General features: G+C 33.9%; 1 protein-coding gene across 2 annotated transcripts; it reads right to left on the reverse strand.

Annotated features, from left to right (window-relative positions):
• Window positions 1-173: 173 nt before the first annotated feature.
• LOC136034108 (zinc finger protein 239-like) lies at window positions 174-23733 on the reverse strand. 2 transcript variants are annotated; one of them, XM_065715250.1, is made up of 4 exons: window positions 23679-23733; window positions 11330-11443; window positions 7966-8136; window positions 174-2915 (listed from the first exon to the last, which is right to left on the reverse strand). In XM_065715250.1, the coding sequence occupies exons 2-4, from the start codon at window positions 11370-11372 to the stop codon at window positions 2056-2058; spliced, it is 1074 nt and encodes a 357-aa protein (XP_065571322.1). In that variant the 5' UTR covers window positions 11373-11443; window positions 23679-23733; the 3' UTR covers window positions 174-2055. The 2 variants fall into 2 exon arrangements, with proteins under 2 accessions (XP_065571322.1, XP_065571321.1); XM_065715249.1 differs by having other exon boundaries at window positions 23571-23706.
• Between the last annotated feature and the right edge of the window lie 1990 nt (window positions 23734-25723).

Raw genomic sequence — 25723 nt, forward strand, 5'->3', positions numbered from 1 at the left:
AATTTATTAAAATATGACTTAAGGAATTTGTACCCAATGCCTCTCTCACTTTGCTAAAGATTTAAATATTTGGGCGCAATATTATCAGTTAAAGGTAGTTAGACAGAATATTTCACAGAAATGACCAAGAGAAGACAACTTTAAAACGGACAATCTTTCAGGTTAGCACAATCTTTCAGGTTAGCAAACATATTAATGAAGAGATTAATAAAAGAAAAGTTAACTTTTTTTTGTGATGTTATTTTTTGGAAGTGTATTTTTTTGTTTGTTATGACAGTATGATGTATCCCCAAGAACACTGTTTTATATTGGCTTATTCGGCTTTTAAGGACACTTTTTCTTATTACGAAAGAAAAACTTATGATTGGCGTATCACGCGTTAGGTTGGACATTGCATGGATCACAATCTGTATTCGGCCCTCACCATAGCCATATAGAAGACCCTAAACAAACCCTCCAACAAGTTGAGCATACAAAATTAGCATTTACGTAACTCTGTCCAGGAGAACCCCTGGAAGAGAATGTCAATTACACTTTGAATCTTCCTATGCATTGCAGCACGTCTCTTACACATTGAATCTTGCTGGAACTTACATATTCTACACAAAACACCAAACGTTAAGAGGGAAACCACATATTAAATAACAACAAATGTTAAGCGTAGTATTTCTATTGAAACATATTTGTTGGTAATATATTAGTATTGAGTCAGCCCAATACCCCTCCATCATCCTTCTGTTTGAAGATATGCATTAAATCTCCCTGGAACTTTCATATGGAATACAAAACCACGCATGTCAAGCGTCAAATCTGCAACTCTAAACAAATGATTTCGTATGAGATATGGAACAGGCGAACAGTCATCAGTTTTTTTTCTCCAAAGCTTAGTATAGTCACACTATTTTATCCAAACAGCTAGATATCTTGAAACTCATTGAGTACGGTCCAAAAAGAAATTCCTTTACCCCACTACCCTGCTCCATCAAAATTTAAACATTAAAAGTTATGGTAAATATGCATGCCCAAGCTAGAAAAAATTAAAACGGAAAGTGCAAGAAGAGAAAAAAGAGCTTGATTTAATACATATATATACGCCCCCTCTCCAACTTTTAGGAATAATAAAGTTCTAAGGTAACATAGTGACTTGATATTTAATAAAACCAAAGCCTTCAACAATAATAGAAACTTCAGGAGGCTACCAATGACATTTTCCAGGTGCAGCAAGATTCATTTACGAAGTAGATCCACATTTATTAAGAATCAGACGTATTTCTTGTATTACATAAGATAAAAGTCAAACAAAAACACAAAGACAATATAAAAAATATTTTTAAAAGGTGAAAAGAAGAGGACTGGAATTAAATTGAAAAGAAAAACAACATTTCAGATAAGAACAAAAGGGGAAAAGAAGACAATTCAGAGAACATAGTTTATAGGCATGAGCATCTAGTGTTGGGCAACCTGTCAAATTCAATTCTTTGTAAAAAATCTTTAATGACGAAATGTCGTAAATTAAGGACCAAGATTTCTTTCATATATCATATCCAAAAGGTTTTTCTCTTGTATGTATTCTTTTATGACGATTTAGATCGTAACTTTAAGTTGAACACTTGTTATACATATAAAAATCGAAAGGTTTTCCTGTTTTCCACCAACATGAATTATTTGATGATTAGATAAACCATTTCTTGATCTATAACATTTCTTCCATACTTTTCATTTTAAAGATTTTTGTCAGTAATGTGTTCTTTGATGAATAGATAAATTAGAACTTGAAATAAAACGTTTCTTACAAATACCACATTCAAAAGGTTTTTCTCCAGTATGAGTTGTTTGATGATTACACAAGCCGGATATTGAACTAAAACATTTCTTCTATCAATCACATTCGAAAGGTTTTTTCTTGTGTGAGTTTTTTTTTATGACTGGACAAATTACCTTTTGTAGTAAAGTTTCTTACAAATATCACATGCAAAACGTTTTTCTCTCATATGAGTTCTTTCATGAGTATATAAACCGGAACTTGAAGTAAAACATTTCTTGCAAATACCACATTCAAAAGGTTTTTCCCTTTGTATGAGTTCTCTGATGACGAGATAAACTGGCACTTATAGTAAAATGTTTCTCACATACGTCACATTTGAAAGGTTTTTCTCCAGTATGAATTCTTTTATGATTAGATAAATTGGAACTTGTAGTAAAAGATTTCTTACAAACACCACATACAAAAGGTTTTTCTCCAGTATGAGTTCTTTGATGAGTAGATAAATTGGATCTTGTAGTAAAACTTTTCTTACAAATATCACATTCAAAAGGTTTTTCTCCAGTATGAGTTCTTTGATGACGAGATAAACAACTATTTGCAGTAAAACATTTCTCACATACATCACATTTGAAAGGTTTTTCCCCGGTATGAGTTCTCTGATGATAAAATAAACTGGTACTTTTAGTAAAATTTTTCTCACATACATCACATTTGAAAGGTTTTTCCCCAGTATGAGTTCTCTGATGATAAGATAAAATGGTGCTTGTAGTAAAATGTTTCTCACATACAACACATTTGAAAGGTTTTTCTCCTGTATGAATTCTTTGATGGATAAATAGACGGTCTTTTCGGCGGAATGTTTTCTGACAAATATCGCATTCAAACGGTTTTTCTCCAGTATGAGTTCTTTCATGATTACGTACATCAACACTTGTAGTAAAGCATTTATTACCTATGTCACATTCGAAAGGATCTTTTAGAGCATGAGAAGCCTCTTGTTTTCCAACATCATTTTCTTCAATTAGATAAATGTGACTCGCCATCTCAATTTGACAATTTGAATTCATTTCTTTTTTTAAACATAGACTTGAAAGACCTGGCATACTAATTAATCCACGTTCTTGTTCACTCATATCATTAACAGAAGATGCTGCAAGAAGAAGAACTGAAATAATGTAAAATTCTCAGAAAATCAAAACATTTGTATTTTTTTCTTTTACATCTTTCGATTTAGCACACAACTCAGCTTTTAACATTTTTAGCCTTGTACAGTTATCATAAAAACACCTTTAATAAATCTTACTTTGTTATTTATTTTATAAAAGTCAATTTGAGGCACTATTCTTACAACAGATCGAATTCTAGATTCCTGTCTTTAATCAATAATTCGGAAGTCAGGTGGCATTAACTTGATAGTGAGTTTGTCTAAAAAGACAGAGTTGTACTGTAATATACATAAACTACATTAGCCCCTTACTTTTTTAATTAATATAGTTTCTTCAAAAGTAAGTTTTGATGGTCAACCAATTATTTTTCGAAGGAAACAATCGAAAAAAAAAAAACAAAGCTTGGAAAAAAGACAAAAAAAGGAACATACTGCCAAAATTCGTCACGAACAACCACAGAGCACGCAGATAAGTGGGACCTGAAAACTAGCTGGGTGCAGTTTAAATAATGGCAGAGCTGGTGTAAAATTCAGTCAAGAACATTTGTATATTTCGAGCATGAAATGAAGCATCACTTAAGAGCCCAGTTAATCAAATTGGGTCAGCAAAATAATATAATAAAATACCATTAGTCACAATAAACGTTGCAAAGGCCGCCTTATAATTAATATAGTAAACATATCGAAGGTGGACATCTTAGGTGGCATGTGGTAGGTAGGAAAAGTGTGACTTCCTTCCTTGGATAGGATCACAAATGAATGAATTTTTTTGTGAAAAATAGAGGCGTTTCCGGTGGTCAAAAGGCAAATAAAATTAATTATACTTGTTGATAAAAATGAAAAAAAAGAAAAACCCGAATCAAAGAACTGCACCGACGTATAACATAGCAACTGTAAAATATCCAGTGTGCAATATGCAACAATTTTGATAATACTAAATACAAAAATAAAAAGGCAATTTGATTCATCTTCAGTTATAAATTTTTAATATTTTTGAAGAACTGAAACCCGTCGCCCCACCGCAATCGAGGTGTCTTGGGTTCATATTTGCGCTCCTGCTTCGAGTACCACAATATTGTCGTAATTTTGTTCAAATAACTTTGTATTTACTTTTAATGCTACTAACGACTCGTTACATTACCAAAGCAGCTGTCTCTAGGGTGAGACTCAAGAGGACTAGTGAACTCCCTTCTCAATTTCAAAATAACAATTAAAAGTTAGCTCATGAACAATGCTAGTAAAATCACCGAAATAATTTTGTTTTCCTTTTACACAGGGCCAGCCCCACTCGCCCCCCCCCCCTAAAAAAGGAGCAAAGCACATACTTTTTAGACATCTCCCTCATTTATTCACATATGGCTCATATTTCGCGCGACAAGTAAGAACCAATATGTGATTTGGACTTCCATTAGAATATATAAGACAGCTCGTTCAAGAGAGTCGAAGTCTGCACTAATCTATGCATCAGTTTATGCGCTAGTTTGAATGTGACAGGCCCTCCACAAGAAAGTAATGAACAAAACACATCAAGAAGCATTTGAAAGGGGTTAAGCACTCTGAGGAGTGTGGGACCTTGGGGTTTTTGGAATAATCAATTTTAATTGATGTTTTTGGCAGATAATTCGACATTTCGCTTGTACCACCAGAGCTGACTCAGATAATAAATGTTAAATTCAAGGAATTTGAGGATATCAGAGCTATCAAAGGGATATCGAAGCTATCCCTCAAAATAACTTTCATTTTAATTTATTTTTGCCCTTTTTCGATACATGAGAAATTCGGATATTTTCTTACACCGGTTTTCAAAAAACTGAAATGCAGGAGATTTATGATTTATGTAATTTATGTTCGTTTTGGATATCATATGTTTATTAATACTGATTTGTGGTAGTCTAATGCATGGTAGATAAATTTATTTTTGTTCAATTTTGGTTTAATGGAGTTTTTTACTATTCCTTGAAAAACTTATTTTGCGAAAATAGTTTTTGAATTTAGTTTCTGTTCTTTCAACATTGAAAAAATTTCTTTCACAAAAAAGAAAGTAACAATTTAAATCGTTTTGGTTTTTTTTTTTAGTTGGGCCTACTATTTGTAAGCAGAAAGACTTTATCAAAATTTTTAACTACATATACCATGTACTATGCTCTTTGACAGCCTGGACACACTTACAATCTTTTGATTTGGTTAAATTTTAAGAGCAAAACAATAATAAAAGTAGCCAAGAACGTTTGAACTGAACACCCTCAGTTGTTCTGAGATTTTTATATCAATGAGATTTCTTACTGGCAACCAGCACAAATACAACGAGCTTTGATTTAATTTTAAAACATAATTAGTTTTTTAAACACAATAGGCAAACAAATTGACTGTGGGGGGTTGACCAGCGCAAAAAAACAAGAGATATAATAAATGAAACGCTCAGCTACGCGGAACAAAACGACTGTCTCGAAATTTTTATAGGAAGTGCCTAAGAAATTATAGGCTAAGGATGAAACTTTAATGCCCTCCAATAACTTTTGAATCTTGAAACAGACACTAGAACTTATAATTTGCCATCAAATTAGCTCGTTTGAAATTTCAACGATATTGCTAGCAATGATACTGGATATAAAATTGCTAGAATGTCATTATAATTACTGTAGTTTCAGTGCCCATAGTAATTTAACCATCCACAAGGCTAATGCAAGCCTTCAGACCCTTACCAAAATGAGGCGTTTTGGGTGTGATACTGAAAGTCTTCTCCATGCATACATGTTCTATGTTCACCCGTCGCTCGAGTACGCGTGCCCGGTGTGGGGTCCATCTGCTATCCGCACAGCATACTAATTACGCGACATAGTCCGTCCAGAAAAGAGCAGCAAGGATTATACTCCAAAACCACGACATACCCTATGATCAAGCCCTCGCTAAATTAAATTTATCTTCACTTAAAGTCCGGCTTGAACACCTTATTCAGCCATTCGGAAAATCCGCCCTTGCCAATAAGAGCCACCGATCACAACTACCCGAACCAGCTTCAATTTAATGTTTAAGGTAAGGTATATAAGTTAAGAGGGTTATTTCTTGTTAATAAGTTCTTAGTCATGACCATTTCTCCCCTTTGTCTTCCACAAACTAGTGAAGACTAGTCCTCTCTCTCTCTCTCTCCCTCTATCTCTTTCTCTCTCTCTCCCCCCAAAATGTGCCCTAACAGTTTCAATTTAATGCTTTTAGCGTCAATAGTTACAGCAACCGTAAAAGCACTATTAAAAGTATACACATCATGTCTTCTGGTTAGTTCAAAATCTGCCACAACTTGACCTGAAAGCCCACAAGCCCTACAAGCCCTACTAGCCTTACAAGCTTGATTTAGGCCTACCGGTAAGTTTGTAAGAATAACCGGGACAAGAGGAACAGTGCTTGCCGTTTCTTGCTTTTCCACAAGAAAGTTTAGCATTCTAACAGTGTCATTCAAAGACTATAATAGTATTTGACTCATTAGGTATTAACAGCACATTAGATAGATTAAGAATAGCAAATTTTGCCAAACTTTCATTGGTTATTAATCATATTTAAAGCAAATCAACAATGTCACCCAAAAAAGCAAAAGCTTGATGGATTCTTCTACGTTTCTCCGCAAGATCTAATCCAAATACAGCTTTACACAGAAAATTTTACCTTCACACCCTTAAGCGTAGTTTTAATAGTAGCCATTGTTATGAAACTGCTGATATGTTCTTTTGATAACCTGTATGTCCTTACGCTTATTGAAATTTGTATGTCAACACGCTTATCCATACAAGCAGTTCTCTTACAAGTACCAGCCCTACAAGCTTGTTTTTAGTCCTTCTGGTAAGTTTATAACAATAAACAGGACAGAAGAAGACAGTTGGATGAGCAGATGGCCAATGAGCTTGGGCAGGAGGGCAAAATTTCTAAATTCAGATTTTAATCCCATCCATTGAACATGCTGGTGCGGTCAACTAGAGACCTTTCAAGGATCAAGACAAGAAAGGAGGATCAAGGATCAAGAAAAACGCCTATCAACACCTCAAAATGGAAGACTAGAGTGGAACCCTGGCGGGTTCCACTACGTTTCTCTGCAACATCTATTAAAAAATTATTTTACACAGATCTATCATTTCTCAAAGGGATTCCTTACTAAAGCATATAAAAATTTTATCTTCTGTCACTGATGCTATACCTTGTGTGCACAACAGCTATCCATAAGATCAGAGTCCAGAGAGGATCAGTCGAGCGGGAAATAGCAACAATTGGTTATTTCACTTATTGACATACTTCTATAAGTACTTACGGTGACTGAATTAATCAAATTTCAAGACACTGAACTAATACAAGTTCAAAGCGAGCTCTGAGATTCAATAAATCCAAAAAAGGACTTTGATATACGCAATAATTCCAGTCCGTTTTAATATTGAACCTTACTTTCAGTTGAAAAAAACTTTTTTATTTAATGGTCCTAAAAAGATGCCATTATTACAAGCATAATGGTGATTGTTATGAGCTTGCTGGTATTTATAAAATATCGTTAAGATCATCCAATAATCAGTGAAAATATTCCAGAAAATTCAAAGACCTTTTTTGAAATCTACAGACCTCGTGAGCATATAGACAGATTTTAAAGTCAACCCTTAGGATGGAGCACATGTAAATTATCCACTTTTTTGGAGACAGTGTTGCATTAAAATCAGGCGAAAGTATATGAGAATAATTACGGTACAGAGTTTTTACACTGGCCTATTATTAAAGCACATATGCCGTAAAAAACGTATTAATTTTATTATGTATAGCTAAATCAATATTTAAAAATTGTAAGATTTCTAATGAGTTTCAAAAGCAAGAAAAAAGTCAAATTAATTAAGTTTGCAGTACTTTTAATGAGTTTAACTAGGTTACAAAATGTTATGCTTTGATAATTTAAACAATCTGGGATTATTATTTCTCATACGCAACTACAATTTCAATGGAAGTTTAACATACACCTTCATATTTTGGACGCGCAAAAATACATAATATCAAGATATCTAAAGCATACCTTCATCCCCGTCAATGTTTGGCTCCAGTTTAACATGGTTAGCATTATGTTGACAATTTCCAGAGATTCCAGGAGAAATAGCAAAAGGTTTGGCTTCATGTTTCATTAACAGCATAGGCTGTGTGCTTCCGTAAGCATCTTTATCCTCGTTTGAAGATGTATCTTGGGCTTCTACAAAAATCAGAGTAAAAATTCAATAGAAAGCTCAATAAAAAATAAGTTGACAAGTCATAAAACATTTAGAATGGCAAAGAATGTTTATATAGCTGTTCGTTAGATACAGCGATACAACTTTTACTATTTTCAAGGGCTTCTACAAAAATCAGAGTAAAAATTCAATAGAAAGCTCAATACAAAATAAGTTGACAAGTCACAAAACATTTAGAATACCAAAGAATGTTTATATAGCTGTTCGTCAGATACAGCGATATAACTTTTACTATTGTCAAGCACTAAGTTCAGTCGATAGCCGACCATTGAATATGTTAAAAAATGTTGCGGTCCCATGACCCGAGGTCCCTTTGTAGCTCCAACTATTCACAGCCTATATAAGCACCGTCCACCGGATCACTAGGTTGGAGTAAAGGTGGTATGGTCTAGTTGTCTTTTCTTTCATTTTTTTTAACTAAGGTTAATCTTTATCCCTAATTTACTTATGTTCTTAGTTCATAAGGATATCATAAAGTTTTTGGGCTAAGTATCAAGCCAAAAGTACTCCCTGGCTCAGTTAATATAATTGTAAAAGCTTTCTTCCATTACTCGACATTTTAAAATATTTTAATCATCGAATTTTATTTTACGGTAATTTTATAATAATAACTAAGAGTAATCTTTACCCCAAATTTACTTCTTATAAAGCCAAAAGTAGTCCCTCGTCCCATTAATATCATTGCAATCCAAAATATTGATACACAACGTAGATTAATGCAGGGATTATAGGTAAGTTTTGATTTTGTGATTCCTAGGTATCTCAATGCTGAACTTTTTTCAGTTGGCAACGAGGGTAACTTTTTAAGTTACTAGGTAACTTGGTAAAGGGTAACTTCAATTCAGCCCTGTATTGCTTTACTGTTTTTACCGAAAATGTGCCTTTTTACCAGCCTTAAGTAGAGCAAAATCCTATACGGTGTGAAAGATTCAGCTGGGTTGTTGATCAAATTTTAGCAATAACAACAACAGTTGACAATAACAAAAAAGAGCAGCAAATTTAGCAGCACAGTAATTTTTAAGTTTTTTTTGAATTTTTAAAAACACCCTGAAAAAGAGTTAACATCGAATAGAAATAAAACTACACAACTGATCTCGCCTTCGTCAGAACCATGAACTACAATTGCAGTCCCTCCCCTCCCCCCCAAAAATTTGGTGGATAGGAAAAATTATGGCACTTTGCATCACGATTTTACCAACTCATTAGTGTTTAATTTTTCAAGTGTCCAAGAACATTGGGGAAGGGACAATAACTTGCAAAATCCATTGAGCCCCAACTGAATTTGGATTTCCTGTAAAAATTTTGGCCTATGCTTGTATGAGTTCAATTTAGCTCAAATTGGGGTTGTTTTAATTCGTGAAGCGAAGTTAAGCAAGAATTGTAACAAGCAAAATTGCCAAATTTATTTTTTCAAATTTTCCCCCTAGTTTTTTATTGAATATTGATGTTGGCACTTGCCTTCAAAAGTTTGTTAATTTTGTAGGATATCATATGGTTTACTGGTATATCAACAAATATATTCTTGAATACAAGTGTCCCTTTACATGTTCACCAAATATCAATCAAACCACCTGGAAACCAGAACAATGTCCATAGAATAACAAATGGCAGCTCAAGACGTTATTAATAATACATTATAGACATCAAACAAAACATCAACAGAATAAGATTGTTGCAAATAACATTTCAGGTTCTGCAGCCTTTCCCCTGGGTACATTTCTGAACACATGTATCACGCGTGTATTTGGCCAAGACGTAATAATAAAGATGTAAAATAAGCTACTTAAATTTGTACTACTTTGTTTTGAAATACCATCCCAAATCGATTCACCTAAACCCAATAAAGTACTGTCAACTTATCCTGTTCAATAATAAGAAGGGGAAAAGGATGAGATAAAAGTAAAAAAGAAATGGCAAAGGTAAAGAAAAAAAGGATAAGACAAAAGTATATGAAAAGTTCGTTGTAGTATACATACGTAGTACTGAAATCAAGTTAAGAGCAAGCCTCATCAAATATGCATAATTTCAAAGTGCGTTTCCTACAAAACTGTACAGTGAATACCATATTCCTTTACATGCTTATTCCAAAATCCCAACTAGTATTCAGTTTAAATGGAATGATGTTTTGTAATTACTTAAGTTAATTTTTAATTAACTTAAGTTAATATATAACTAAATAACTTAAGTTAATAAGTTAAGACCTCTAGGTGGTCTGATAACCCTCTAGAGTCAAATCAAAATAAAGTCAAATTATTGGAAATGTTTCCGTAAAAACCCTAAACTGGTAACCTGGAGGTCCCAACTTGAATAACAGGAAAAATTATATTTTTGCAACGGTTGCAAAAATGATGTCCTGCCTTTTTCCAGGGAAAAAACTTATTTGAATGGCAATAGCGATCTTTAATGCCCTTATTAAGTAAATACTGTGCCACAGCTAAAAGATTGGTAAATCAAAATCCTAAGATATCCAATCAATTATTAAAGAAACGATGTGTAAAGAGCCAGGGGAAACAAGTCTGTTACTATTGTTTATTTTATTTGAAAAGGAGAAATTTTATTTTCGATGTAATACCTTAATTTTTTTTATAAGAAAAGTACATTATTAGGAGTATTTGTATGAAAAAACTACATAATGTCTTTAAACTAAAACTAACTATTTTTGTATAGGAGAGAACCCCACCCCTCTCCCATATAGAGAAAATCTATAGTAAAACCTAGCATGTGCGTTATCAAAAGTATGATTAGTATCTATAATCCCTTGATATTTAAGAATATAAAGGCATGAGCTTGGGGAAAATGTGTCTTTTCATAGAGACAAGCTTGATAATGAAGAGATAGGAAAGGTTTGGTAAAAGCTGAGGTGCTAGACGTACTTTCAGACACTTTTGCTGTTTTTATTTGCTTCTAAAATTTCTGCCTAGGTTAAACAAAATGGGTTATAAACTTAATTTAAGGATAATGGTTAATCAAAATGCGTAAAGGATTGATGGCCAGATTTAATTTTAAAAACTTTTTTTGCAAAGAGTTCATTTTCATTAATAACAGTTATGTTTTATAGTTTTTATTCTATTTTTTAAGTTAAAGTAGGAGAAATAAGTAAAAAAAAGCAGCACAAACAAGTAGCAAATTGGCTCAACTAGAAATAGTACCAATTACCTTGCTTAACAGAAGTGATGCCCAGCAGCATGGGTGTTTCCATAGTTTGCCAATTGACCCAAATATACGCTCAGTCTCTATAGGTTGTTCCAGGCATTTAGAAATCTCTAGAATCTAAAGAATCAATTATTTATCATATGATACTATACGAAATAATTATATGGTATGGTAATTACCATACCATAGGTATCATATCTTCAAAAGGAGATGAACAAGCGCAAAACATAGAAACTAGCAGGGAGATAAAAGCATAAAAATTATAGAAATTCCCCACCCAAGGTCAATCTATCGAGAATTCTATTTTCATGGCGACAAACCACAATAGAAATAGTCTTATAAATGGCAACATACTAGAATGGAAGGACATCTTTTCAGCAGCAACTTTGAGTGAAAATTGGAGGATAGTCACTGATGTATGTATGCTTTTGAAGGTATAGGAGAAACTGTATTGTTAAGCAGCCTCCAAATACCAGATAAATGGGATAGTTTAATCCTCATTAATATTGCAGCAAAAATCTTGTAGAATATTAGAAATAAGCCAAACCCCTCCCGTTTACAGGCTAATGAATACATTAGTATATAATAACACAGAATGAAAAACCATTTATTGAATGCTTGGTCAAACAATAAGTCAATAGCCAGCAATATTTGGTCCAGAATAAGAGAAAAAGTCACTTGTCATAACAAGTTCTAGCTAAACAAGGGATAAGTGGTATATGCAGGGATGGGGTATAAGGTGGGACATGGTACTTATCTGCCATCTAGCGTTCTTGAAAAATTCCAATAAAGCCATTTAGTATAGTTCATTCAATGGCAGACATGACAGTTTTATCAACTTCAAAGTTTTGGCTATAACCCCCAAAAAATATTTGGGCAATAGTTTTTTGTGCTTTATTTTGTAACGGTTTGCAAAAATTATGTGCATAAGATATCACATGAAAGCTAAAACATCATGCCACGTCATCTGGTGGACAAATATGCAACATTAAAAAAATGGACACAATTTGCAAGTAAAGGTTGCAAGGTATGTACTGGGATAGATAGATACATGTTTATTTACAACAAGAATTAAACCATGTAAACAAACAGTGCAAATGCCTAATGGCATACTTAAGCGCATGGTTATATCACAAAAAAAAACATAAACAAAAGAAATAACAAACAAAATAAATTACTTTGGCTTAAACTAATGTGCACTTCTTACGAAAATCAAACTTCAACACTCACAACGAAAAATATTATGGGAGACTATCAACATGATTTCTTAATAACTTCAGAAATGTATTTCTACCATTACTATTACAACAAGGCTATAGACAACTGGATGCTATCCAACCCAAGGAACACCATGAGAGTATACAAGATTGTATCTCATGTTGGCGAAAGCCTCTCCATATCTTTCACACCAAACAACATAATGAAGGGCTTCGAGAAGACAGGAATACAGTCTTACAAGCCAGGCACCTTTACAGAAAAGGATTTTCTAACCTCTGCTGTAACTGACAGACCTGAACCTGATTCTTTGGATCCAGTCAAACCTGGATATAACCTGGCCAAAAACCCAAGTACAAGTGGGCCTGAACAATCCTCTAAACCCATTTCCGTTCCTGTGATGCTAGAACAAGTTCAGCCATACCCTAAAGCCAAGCTGCTTGTACTGAGTGGCAGAGGCAGGAAGAAAGGCTCTACACAGATTCTTACTGATACTCCTGTGAAAAGACAGATTGAACAAGAAGCCAAAAGAAAAGATAAGAAAGTATGGGGTGTCAGGGCTAGAGGAAAAGTTGGAACTGTTGAAAGAACTGAAAAAGCTAAAAAAAATGACTATGTAACAAAACAGCTATTTGTGGATTCAGAAGGAAGTCATGATAAAAAATGCTTTTTGATGATGATAGTCATGACTCAATGAAACTAGGTGAATTGGAAAATGAAAGTGACAAAAAGGAAAAGATCTCTGATGGTGTCTCTACAGGAGATTTTGTTTTTATACAAAGTTTTTTAAAAAGTTTCTTGTTTTTAAAAAAAAAAGTTTTTTACAAAGGAAAATATTTCCCTGGGTCTGTCCAATAGAAAAAAGAGAACAGTGTCAGAGTGAGTGTCATGTGCATGGCAGATCTAAGAAAGTGGAAGTGGCTGGACCAAGAAAACTCAATATTTTATTCAAGGGAAAACATTTTGAAAAAATTGTCACCTCCTACCCCAGCACCCAGGACAGTTTCCAGAGCAGCATCATACTTTGTGTTTGCTGACTGGTAGTCTAGTCCTATGCCAAAGATAGGAACAGTTGAGTACTAAACTTGAGGGTTTAAAATTTGACAATGTGGAAGATGGATGGAATAATTTCAGAAAAACAATTTGTGAAGTTGCTGATGGTGTCCTAGGGAAGAGTGCTAAGACAGCAACTAGGAATATTAGTGAAAAAGCTTTAGGTTTAATAGAGAGTAGAAGGGGTTTGTATAAGAATTATCTGAGCAATAGGTCGTATGAAAACAAAAGGAATGTAAAGAAAGTGGAGAAAGCATTAAAATATGAACTAAGGAGATGTGAAATGGAGGCGATGGATAAAATTGCTGAGGACCTGGAAGATGCGGCTAGACGGCATAATAGTAAAATATTATACTGGCATGTTAATAAATTGGAAGGGAGTAGCCGATCCGGACTAGTCCCAGTTAAAGATAGAAATGGGGCCACAATTAGTGATAAGGAAAAAGTTAAAGAAAGATGGGTGGAACATTTTGAGAATGTGTTAAACCGAGATACAGTTGCAGGAAAAGATATAGATGAAAATGAAAAAGTTTGTGATACCTTGGATGTGAAGGAAGATTTGTTTAGTGAGGAAGAATTAGCGACAGTACTAGAAGGATTAAAAAATAATAAGGCCCCAGGTGCTGATAGTATGATTAATGAGTTCCTTAAATATGGTGGCTCTGAGGTTAGGAATAAGCTACTGAAGATTATGAACATGATTTTTGAAAAAGGGGAAGTACCCAATGATTTTAGGAAAACCTTAATTAAACCACTGTATAAGAAAGGTGACAAGAGTGAATGTCGTAATTATCGAGGCATTAGTCTGGTCTCTGTAGGTAGCAAATTACTGAGTAATATGATACTTTTTAGACTGAGACATGCTGTAGACAAAGTTTTAAGGGAAGAACAATGCGGTTTTAGAAAAGGTAGAGGATGTGTCGACCATGTTTTCACTCTTAGGTTAATAATTGAGAAGTCCCTTCGTTGTCAAACACCTTTGGTCCTTAGTTTTATCGATTATGAGCAAGCTTTCGATTCTGTTGATAGAACAGCGTTAACAAAGGTCTTATCGTTATATGGTATACCAGAAAAATACATTAAAGTGATTTGCGCTATGTACGAGAATAATACTGCTGCGGTTAAGGTAGGAAATGAGGTTAGCAACTGGTTTTGTATTAAATCAGGAGTTAAGCAGGGTTGTGTTCTATCCCCCTTTATATGGATCATTTTGATGGACTTCGTCTTAAGGAGCACAGGAAAGGCAATTGGAGACCATGGAATCAAATGGGGAGGAAGAACGCTCCTGGACTTAGATTATGCTGATGATTTAAGCATATTAGATGAAAGTGTGAGCAAAATGAATGAATTTTTAGAGGTTTTACGAGTTCAGGATGCTAAAATAGGCTTGAAAATTAATGTTAAGAAGACTAAGTCACTAAGGCTAGGAATAAGTGAAGATGAACAGGTGACCTTAGGTAACGAAAAGATTGATCAGGTTGGGAGCTTCAGTTACCTTGGTAGTATTATTAGTAAAGATGGTGGGAGCAGTGAAGATGTTAAAAGTAGAATAGCTAAAGCTCAGGGTGTTTTTTCACAGTTAAAAAAAAATTGGAAGAATAGAAAGATAAGCCTACAAACCAAGATTAGAATATTGGAAGCTACAGTGATGACAGTGGTCAAATATGGCTCTGAAGCATGGACACTCCGAAAAGCAGATGGGGATTTACTAGATGTTTTCCAGAGAAATTGCCTACGGATTGTTCTGGGTACCCGGCTGACTGACCGTATTTCAAACAGTAGGTTGTACGAAAAGTGTGGTTCAATCCCGCTTTCTGGGGCTATAATGAAAGAAAGGTTGAGATGGCTAGGCCACGTTCTACGGATGAAGGATGACAGATTACCGAAGATTGTCCTTTTTAGTCAACCGTCTGGGGCTACACGGAAAGCAGGTCGTCCTTGTCTGGGTTGGGAGGATGTCATAAATAAGGATTTAAAGGAAATGGGAACTTCCTGGGAGGGTGTAAAGAGGGAGGCTTTAAATAGATTAGGTTGGAGGAGGAGCGTGCGTAGCTGTGTTGGCCTCAGGCGGCTTGGTGCTGCAGTGAGTTATTAGTAGTAGTAGTAGTAGTTAATCCAGTTTTTATACAATGAATAGTCAAAATTATCTACCAATACAGGAATCTTTATGTCCCAGAGTATACCACCTTGTTTCCCAAGATATACCTCCCCCAGTACTCAGTGGGACAAATGGTATAAAGAAAAATCTGGAAAAATCACAGTTTATGCAGCAGTTCTGGGGCTTTCACTTAAGCCATGAACCATTTTTCTACTCCAATGTTAACCATCCATTTTGGAAAGTATAACAGTTCAAAATAGGGATGAAACCTTTTAATAGACAGTGAACAGATTATAAATTTTTTTAGATTTTTTGAACACATATACAGTGCTCATCATCAGCAGTAAAAAAAAGTTTTACTGCTGATGATGAACACTGTATATGTGTTCGAAATATCTTAAAATTTTATATCTGTTCACTGTCTATTAAGAGGTTTCATCCCTATTTTGAACTGTTATACTTTCGTCATGGAAAGGCAGTGTGGTCTTCGAAGTTATCCATTTTGGAGGTTTTCCAAAATCCGTTCCTGCATATACCACTCTCCCCTATATATTGATGAATATTTTTTATTATTCTGATTTTTTTGTTGTTTCTGTTTTGGGATTATTTGCCAGTTTTAGTATTTAATGATATTTTTTACTCTGAAACTCGAAATTGGCCCTTTGGAGGTTGTGATGGTGATTTCTTAAAATAAACATCTTATCTTAAATTAGAAATCTTAAAAACAAACAAAACTAGTAAAATTAATAAAGGAATCAAAAAGTTAATAAAACCCAAAAAGAGAAAAACCAAGGAAAACAACATAACTACTATGGATATTAAAAAGAAGTTAACTATTTGAATGATTTAATAATTATTTCAGTTATGAATAGTACAACAACAAGAAATGGCATGAAAGATTAGCAATATATGACAAACTGGGTTTGGGAAAGAATATTTTTGTGTCATGATTTAAAATTAATTTTTGGAAAAAAAGAATCAATGTAAAGCTTATACACTAAAAATATATCTTGAGTTGCTAACAATAGGATGAATCCTGTGTAAATCCACAGTGATTGCAACATTCTGGAGGTTATTAAGATAAGTCAAAGGTAAAAATTCTTTTCAACTGAGACACCTTGGTACCAAACTGTGATGACCTCATACAATCTTAAAACCAAAAATCTCCAAAACTAAATCAATAGCCAAAATGAAGTAAAACAGCAGTTTAAATGGTCTAAACTATGTATCCCTTGTGAAATTTTCCATGGCTTATTGCTTCTGATGTTCTTATTTGCTGTTAAATTTGTCTGAACAAAAGATAATATGAATAAATTAAGGGATAGTATAAAATTTGGACAATGTATATTTTTCAGATTATTTAGCTAGGTAGAAAGTAAATGCATTAATTGGTGCTTTCTTATGCTCTCTTCAAACATAATTGTTGTTTCTGGGGCAACATCCATTTTGATCCCTTAATGGGGCCCCAAAAAGAGAACTTGCTACCTTGTCAAGTATTTCAAAGAAACTTAGAAAATAAGTTAAAAACTAATCAGATTTAAAATTGGTTTTTGATGATCCCTTAAACAACTGTATGATGTTTCACTGCTTTGCTAGCAACAAGGAAAGAACAGAAAAAATACAGTGAAATATCAGTGCCAACCATGCAAAAATGTGATTTCCCTTACTGTTCAAAGTTAGTGCAATAAATTTCCCCTTCAGGGTTTTCAATATTCATAAAGAGCATACATCAAGTGGTATATTCACTTTATACAAAAGCCAGTTATACTACTACTGCTACTACTAATAACTCACTGCAGCACCAAGCCGCCTGAGGCCAACACAGCTACGCACACTCCTCCTCCAACCTAATCTATTTAAAGCCTCCCTTTTTACATCCTCCCAGGAAGTTCCCATTTCCTTTCATCTGCTTTTTGGAGCACCCATGCTTCAGAACCATATTTGACCACTGTCATCACTGTAGCTTCCAATATTCTAATCTTGGTTTGCAGACTTATCTTTCTATTCTTCCAAACTTTTTTTAACAGTGAACAAAAAACCTGAGCCTTACCTATTCTACTTTTAACATCTTCACTGCTTACACCATCTTTACTAATAATACTACCAAGGTATCTGAAGCTCCCAACCTGATCAATCTTTTCATTACCTACTGTCAGCTGTTCATCTTCACTTATTCCTAGCCTTAGTGACTTAGTCTCCTCAACATTAATTTTCAAGCCTATTTTAGCACCCTGAAATATATACTTATACTTATTATATCTATATATATAAAAATAAGTTGTCTGTCTGTCTGTGGATCAGGTGACGTCATGTTTCTGTGTCGGCTGACGTCATGAAATTAGTTGTCAGGTGACGTCATGTTTCTGTGTCGGCTGACGTCATGAAATTAGTTGTCGTCATTTTTGCTTTGACGGTGACGTCATTCAAGATATTTAAGACATATGTTCACATAGAAATCTATTAATGTTTAAGTTTACAATGACTGATGAACTTACCATGGCAAAAGCCGATGAAGATGCTCAAAGAGTCTATGCCAAAAAACTTATACTTATAATACTTATTTATACTTTATTAAAAAGTATCATATTACTATGTAATTTGCTACCTACAGAGACCAGACTAATGCCTTGATAATTATGACACTCACTCTTGTCACCCTTCTTATACAGTGGTTTAATTAAGGTTTTCCTAAAATTATTGGGTACTTCCCCTTTTTCAAAAATAATGTTTAATAATTTTCAGTAGCTTATTCCTAACCTCAGAGCCACCATATTTAAGAAACTCATTAATCATACTATCAGCACCTGGAGCCTTATTATTTTTATCCTTTTAGTACTGTTGCTAGTTCTTCCTCACTAAACAAATCTTCCTTCACATCCAAGTTACCACAAACCTTTTCGTTTTCATGTGGATCTTTTCCTGCAAGTGTATCTTAGTTTAGCACATTCTCAAAATATTCCACCCATCTTTCTTTAACTTTTTCCTTATCACTAATTGTGGCCCCATTTCTATCTTTAACTGGGACTAGTCCGGATTGGCTACTCCCTCTCAATTTATTAACATGCCAATATAATATTTTACTATTATGCCGTCTAGCCGCATCTTCCAGATCCTCAGCAATTCTATCCATGGCCTCCACTTCGCATCTCCTTAGTTCATATTTTAATGTTTTCTCCACTTTCCTTACATTCCTTTTGTTTTAATACAACCTATCACTCAGATAATTCTTATACAAACCCCTTCTACTCTCTATTAAACCTAAAGCTTTTTCACTAATATTCCTAGTTGCAGTCTTAGCACTCTTCCCTAAGACACCATCAGCAACTTCACAAATGGTTTTTCTGAAATTATTCCATCCATCTTCCACATTGTCAAATTTTAAACTCCCAAGTTTAGTATTCAACTGTTCCTGGAAATTTTTTCTCAAATTTTCATCCTGGTGTCTACCAACATCATATCTGTCCGGGAGGTAGTTATCCATCCAAAATTTCAGCTTTAAACTAACCTTAGACACTATTAGATGGTGATTTTTACTTTTAACATCAATAACACTGTTTGCTATAAATTTACCTACAGTTTTCCCTGAAAAGCTTATTCCCTTATGCTTCTGTTTCCACAAAAATCTATCGTTGTGTAAAATCACAACATACAAATATCATATGCAGTGCCTAAACAATGGAGAAAATTCATAAATTATAGCCCTTTCTCAGGGTGTTTGGGGGTTTATATAATCTCCAGATGCACAGTTATTGGAATTTAAAGCTTTAATAAGCAAAATTGATATTTCTTTTATATTTGGCTAAAAAGGATTTTTATATGTGGGTACATAAACTTTCAGCCTTTCAAATAAGTAAAACATGAAGTAAGTAGCTTTTTAGAGCCTCATGAGTGATGTAATATTTTATACTCAGACTCTTGCTGAAAATTAAACTTCAGATAAAACTTAATTGCTTCTTGCTATTTTGCTGGAATTAACCAAATTCTAACTAGATTGCTGTTTAAAGACTAATAGTAATTATCAAGAAGTTATTAAAAAAAAACACAACATAAAATGTGTCATATAGAATTTAATTTGTAAAAGAACATATTAGACTAATCAATAAGGGTTTTGGATGGGGTTAGAATTGAATTTCTGAGTAAAACAACAATTATCCTAACCCAACCATTTACCAAGATAGAAAAAAGGAGTTGAACTAGAATTTGAGAGCAAAAAGTGTTGTGATATCTAGCTAATTCAAGAAGGGTAATAATTATTCCCATTAATCTCAATTATAAAATGGGGGAAGAGGGTAGGCCTAACTTGGAGATATTTCAATTAATGAGCTATGAGTTATGTGAACCTAGGCAACCAGTCAATGCCTTTTTTACACTCTTTCCAAATACTATTGTTGTTTTACTTAGAAATTCAATTTTAAGTTGTTTGCCGCTGTATCAATGAATGAAATTTTCTTGCATTTCTCCATCTTTCATTCATATTTTTCAATCAGTTTTTATTAATAACCTAGCTGTGATATGTGTTATGAATTAAGAATTTCATAGCCTTTTTGTTAGTTTTCTCATACAGCTTTGCACACCTTCACACCAATTACACCAATTTTCTTTTCGTTATAAACTATTATTTTTAGGGTGAATAGAAAATATAGTTACCAACCATGAATCACCATCAGATGGCAATTTTTTTCAATAGGTTGTGTTTTTGTAAAGACAATTTTGAACACCTGCTTTATAGCAAATCATGCTCTTGCACCCTTTCTACAGTTAATTTTCTTGTTGGGCAATAAAGGGAGGCTGGTGATGGATTTCCAAAAATCCAAACCAAATTATGTAAATGATTATAAAATTAGAGGTCTGAAAATATTTCTCCTTCTCTTTTGTTGATTTTTGAATTAAAATGGAATAGTTGCAGGCATCAAGTCATGGCTAATTGTAAAAAAAAGCCAAGACAGATAGTCCAATTGAGTTTTTTTTTTTTTCAAAGCAAGGTTGAGGCTGAAGGCCCCCACTAAGTCTGTTGATTTTTGAATTAAAATGGAATAGTTGTGGGCATCAAGTCATAGCTAATTGTAAAAAAAGCCAAGACAGATAGTCCAATTGAGTTTTTTTTTCAAATCAAGGTTGAGGCTTAAGGCCTTGATGAAGTCTGTTAATTTTTGAATTAAAATGAAATAGCCTAGTTGTGGGCATCAAGTCATGGCTAATGGTGGAAAAAGCCAAGACAGATAGTCCAATTGAGTGCAAGAGGCCCAATTCTTGACCTTTACTATTAAATGTTGGTCTAAAAATTGTTAAAATTAAAACATTTAATAGTAAAGGTCAAGAATTGGGCCTCTTGCACTCAATTGGACTATCTGTCTTGGCTTTTTCCACCATTAGCCATGACTTAATGCCCGCAACTAGGCTATATCAGTTGACATCATGTTTGTCAACTGATGAAATTACATACCGGGACACCGGGAATATAAATGACGACCTGGAACCTCAAAGAGAAATTACAGACTGGGACACCCGGACACAAATCACGACTGGGACACAGAGAATATAAATGATGACTGGGACACAACTACAACGGAGACGCCGGGGGCACAGGCAGGATATATAAATGACAACTGGGACACAGGGATTGTTTGAATAGAAATTACAGACCAGGACACTGGGACACAAATGACAACCGGAACACCGGGACACAGGGAATATAAATGACAACCATGACACAGGGACAAATCATTAGAATAATGAGGTATAGATCTGAATACGGATTGTTTTTCCCATGGACAATTATATGTTGCATATTCAAGAGTCAGTAAACCTGACAATCTATTTATATATATCACAGACAATGGGACAGCAAAGAATGTTGTATATTCACATGTTTTACATAGTTAAAAACATATATATATATATATATATATATATATATATATATATATATATATATATATATATATATATATATATATATATATATATATATATATATATATATATATTTGTATATATATCTATTCACAGGTGGGACACAGGGACACAACTACAATGGCGCATAACTAATATGGTGCATAACAACTTACGCATGCAGGGGGGGCTTGGGGTGGTGCAAAGCACCACCCCAACAGCTAGTAATACTATGTTTTCTCAGCACCATCTTTTCCATTGAAAAAATAATGCTACATTTTCTCAGTGCTAAAATTATTTTTAAAAAGGTTAGGCTAAGTTAAAAAGTGGTTAAATTTAAATTTCTTGTAGAAGCCATTATTATATTCATAAAGAGCATAAAAAAGGCATCAAGTGGTATATTCACTTTATACAAAAGCCAGTTATACTGTTTCCTATAAATTTACCAAACTTTACACTGGTGGGATTTTACCAGATTTGTATTTGAAAATCTTTTTGTCCACCTTATTTTGTTTTTCTATTACCATTTGAGTAAAATGTTAAGAAATTTAAGTGTTTTTAAATGGAAATATAATAAGGAGATTTTTTCAAGCAGAATCATTGACAAGAGATTTTCAGGGGGATTTTCAGTGAGGATGAAACTTTCCATGGAAATATTTTTGGGAAGGAGTTATTTCAAGTGGGAGGACCTTTATTTTGAAGCATTTTCTATGGGGGGAGGGATGTTTCCATGAAGGGGAGCTGAATTTTCTAGCATCATAAGAAAAGTGATCAGAAATTAAAAAGAACCACAAGTTGATTCAGCTGAAAGTAAGAATAAACATAGAAAATTGAAATTAATACAAGAATAATATGAGAAGGTTTGTCCCCTTTCAATAATGGTATTTGAAGACTCTTTAAGACATTAAGCTATATACTCAAAACCTAGAGGGAAAGTATGGACTAAAATAAACCTTGGTGTGTAAGACAGGAAATTTAGGATTAGTGTTTAGAAAAAATGCTAGTAAAAAATGTCAATATATCAAATCAATGAAATCCTAATACAATCAATTTTTTTATGTTTTAACAAGTGAAGGTGCAATAAGTTCATTCTCAAACAGAGGGAGCAGATCAATTTTTAGGAGACTGCTCAAAATACATGAAAAATGCACTTTTAGGCTATGAAATTTTGTGCAAATATCCTTAACAAGTTTACAATCAAGTCATTTTCAGTTCCCTAATAATAATGGGTTTAAATGTGAATTTTGGATAAAATTCTGGTAAAATTCTAATTAATTGACTTCTTGCTATCTCAGAAAGGGTTTAGGTTAGGAAAATGAAATTTTCAGGGATGAATCTAAAGACTAAAGTATGTCCCAGGAAGGTATTTTGAAGCAAGTTCCTCCATGCCTTCTTTCTCTGGATGGCCCAGACCTTTGATGAGCTTTAAAAATATTTGTGTTATAAAAGTGAAACCTTGTAATAGATTTTCTGCTTAATTGAAGTACAAAAAATTGTTTTCAGCTTCATAACTTTGCTCAATTCCATTTTAAAAGGTTTTAGGAATACACAAATACACTTCCTAAATTCAAAAAAAAACAAAAAACATTGATATGGCTCAAAATTGTACTCAAATAGGCCTAACAGGAATTGCATTTTCAAAACTAAAGGCAGAGAAAAAGCAGCTGGTAACTGAAAATTAAGGTAAAATGTTGTTGTGTCAAAATTTTCAATAGGTATTGACCTGTCAGGTAGGCAAATTCCAGGGCCATTTAGAGGGAGAAGGAGTGGAGGTGGGTACTTCAAAATACCTTCCCTGGACATACTTTGGGCTGTAGAACCATCCCTGAAAGTTTCATTTTCCTAACCTGCACCCTTTCCGAGATATCATGAAGTCAATTGACTAGAATTTTACCGAAATTCTAAAACATCAATTTTTAGGAGATTGGTAGAAATACAAGAAAAATGTGTGGTAAAATTTATAGCAAACCATATACCATACAATACCTTTTTTATGCTCTTTATGAACATAATAATTTCTTCTACATTAAATTCAGATTTAAATAATTAATATGAGACATATCTCATAACGGAATAATATGAGATGTGTCAAACCTGGAGGAAAATGTTTAAAGATTTGAAATCTATAGCCAAATCTGACCAGGACTGCCGAAACTTTTAAGGAGTGCGTCATATTTTTTCCGAAAATGTGCTTTTTGTGTCATCTAAGATTTCATAATGTGTCATATTTTTTTGGCCACATATGGTGTCATATTTAATTGTCAAATATTTATTTAGAGTTTTAAATAAGTAATATTTCCCAAGTCAGTTCAAAAAGGAGTAAACTTAACCTTATCCTATTATCTTGGGACCATGACCTTTTTATGACGTCATGAAAGAAATAGAAACATTCGATGAAATTAATGTTACACACTATGAATTTTGTCTGAGCGGGCAACGAGGCCGCTCAGACAAAAGCCTAAAGAGTGAGAGAAACTAGGTTTGCATAATAGAAATTATTAGCAATATAGAATCACTTATACTCTCTAGTGGATCTTGGCTAGATTGGTCCTAAACCAGATCAGTAGCGGGACTAATTCATTAGACTATAGAACCAACAAAAATGTTTATTTTCTGGCAAAATAATAATAAACTTCATCTTTTATTGAGGGAACATTGTCTTTCATTATTTTATACGAAAATTTAGCCTTAGGTCATACGAATTAATTATTAAAAGTCTTGTAACCAATTGTGATTTTAGAAAAGAGCCAAAACATAAGTATTTTTGCCAGAAAACAGATCACAGATGCATGTTTACTTGTTTTTCTTTTCCCCAGGGATAATTGTATCGACACAGCGGTCCTAGAATATCACGAGAGGGCTTATTCTAATGAAAACTAAAAGTTCCAGCGCCCTTTTTAAATGACCCAAAAATTGAAGGGCACCTAGGCCCCCTCCGATTGTCATTTTTCCCAAAGTCACTGGATAAAAATTTGAGATAGCCAATTTGTTCAGCATAGACAAAAACCTATTATTATATCCTTGGGGATGACTTAATCTCCCACAGCCCCCAGGGGAGGGGCTGCAATTTAAAACTTTGACCATTGTTTACACATAGTAATCGTTATTAGGAAGTGTGCACAAATTTTCAGGGGGACTCTTTTGCGTTGAGGGGGGGTATGGGAAAGAGAGTTACTTGCGAGAATCTTTATATTGAGGAATTTATCATGAGGGAAGAAAATTTCTAAAAAGGGGCACAGGATTTTCTAGTATTATATAAAAAAATGAGAAAATAAATAAATAGAGTTTTTTCAGCTGGAAATTAGAAGCAGCATTAAAACCTAAAACGAAAATAAATAATTAGGTATCTAAGGGGGTTCGTCTCTTCCACAATACCTTGCTCTTTACACTAAAGTATTTTTTAGTAATTTCAACTATTTATTCTATGGCCTTTGTTATTCAAAAGTCATTCTTAAAGACTTAGGGAAAAACTCAAGCTTTACTGTAAAGAGCCAGGTACTGATGAGGGTGTGAACCCCCACATATCTATAAATATAAAAATCTATATATATAAAAATAAGTTGTCTGTCTGTGTGTCTGTCAGGTGACGTCATGTTTCTGTGTCGACTGACGTCCTGAAGTTAATTGTCGTCATTTTTGCTATGACGGTGACGTCATTAAAGATGTTTAAGACATATATGTTCACGTAGAAATCTATTAATGTTTAAGTTTAAAATGACTGATGAACTTACAATGGCAAAAGCCGATGAAGATGCTCAAAGAGTCTATGCCAAAAAATTGCTGCTGATAGAGAAAGTCAGAAAAGAAAGCGTTCCGAGGAATCAAAAGAACAGCAGGGAAACAGGCTTGAGGCTGATAGAGAAAGAAAGAACAGAAAGCGTGCCGAGGAACTACCAGAGCAACGCGAAAGCAGACTTGCTGCTAAAAGAGAAAGTGAAAAAAGAAGGCGTGCCGAGGAATCACAAGAACAGCAAGAAATCAGGCTTGCTGCTGATAGAGAAAGTAAGAAAAGAAAGCGTGCCGAGGAATCACAAGAACAGCAAGAAATCAGGCTTGCTGCTGATAGAGAAAGTAAGAAAAGAAAGCGTGCCGAGGAATCAGGGCAACCTGAAAGTTATCGCCTGGCATTCAGGTACAGC

The sequence above is a fragment of the Artemia franciscana genome, chromosome 12, assembly GCF_032884065.1.
Source record: "Artemia franciscana chromosome 12, ASM3288406v1, whole genome shotgun sequence".
In the NCBI taxonomy this organism is placed as follows: domain Eukaryota; kingdom Metazoa; phylum Arthropoda; class Branchiopoda; order Anostraca; family Artemiidae; genus Artemia; species Artemia franciscana.

Coding starts and splice junctions, on each gene's coding strand:
- LOC136034108 (XM_065715250.1), bottom strand. CDS start 11,372: ATGGAAACACCCATGCTGCTGGGCATCACTTCTGTTAAGCAAG. Junction 8,137..11,329: donor CATCACTTCTGTTAAGCAAG/GTAATTGGTACT, acceptor TGATTTTTGTAG/AAGCCCAAGATACATCTTCA. Junction 2,916..7,965: donor AAACATTGACGGGGATGAAG/GTATGCTTTAGA, acceptor TTCTTCTTGCAG/CATCTTCTGTTAATGATATG.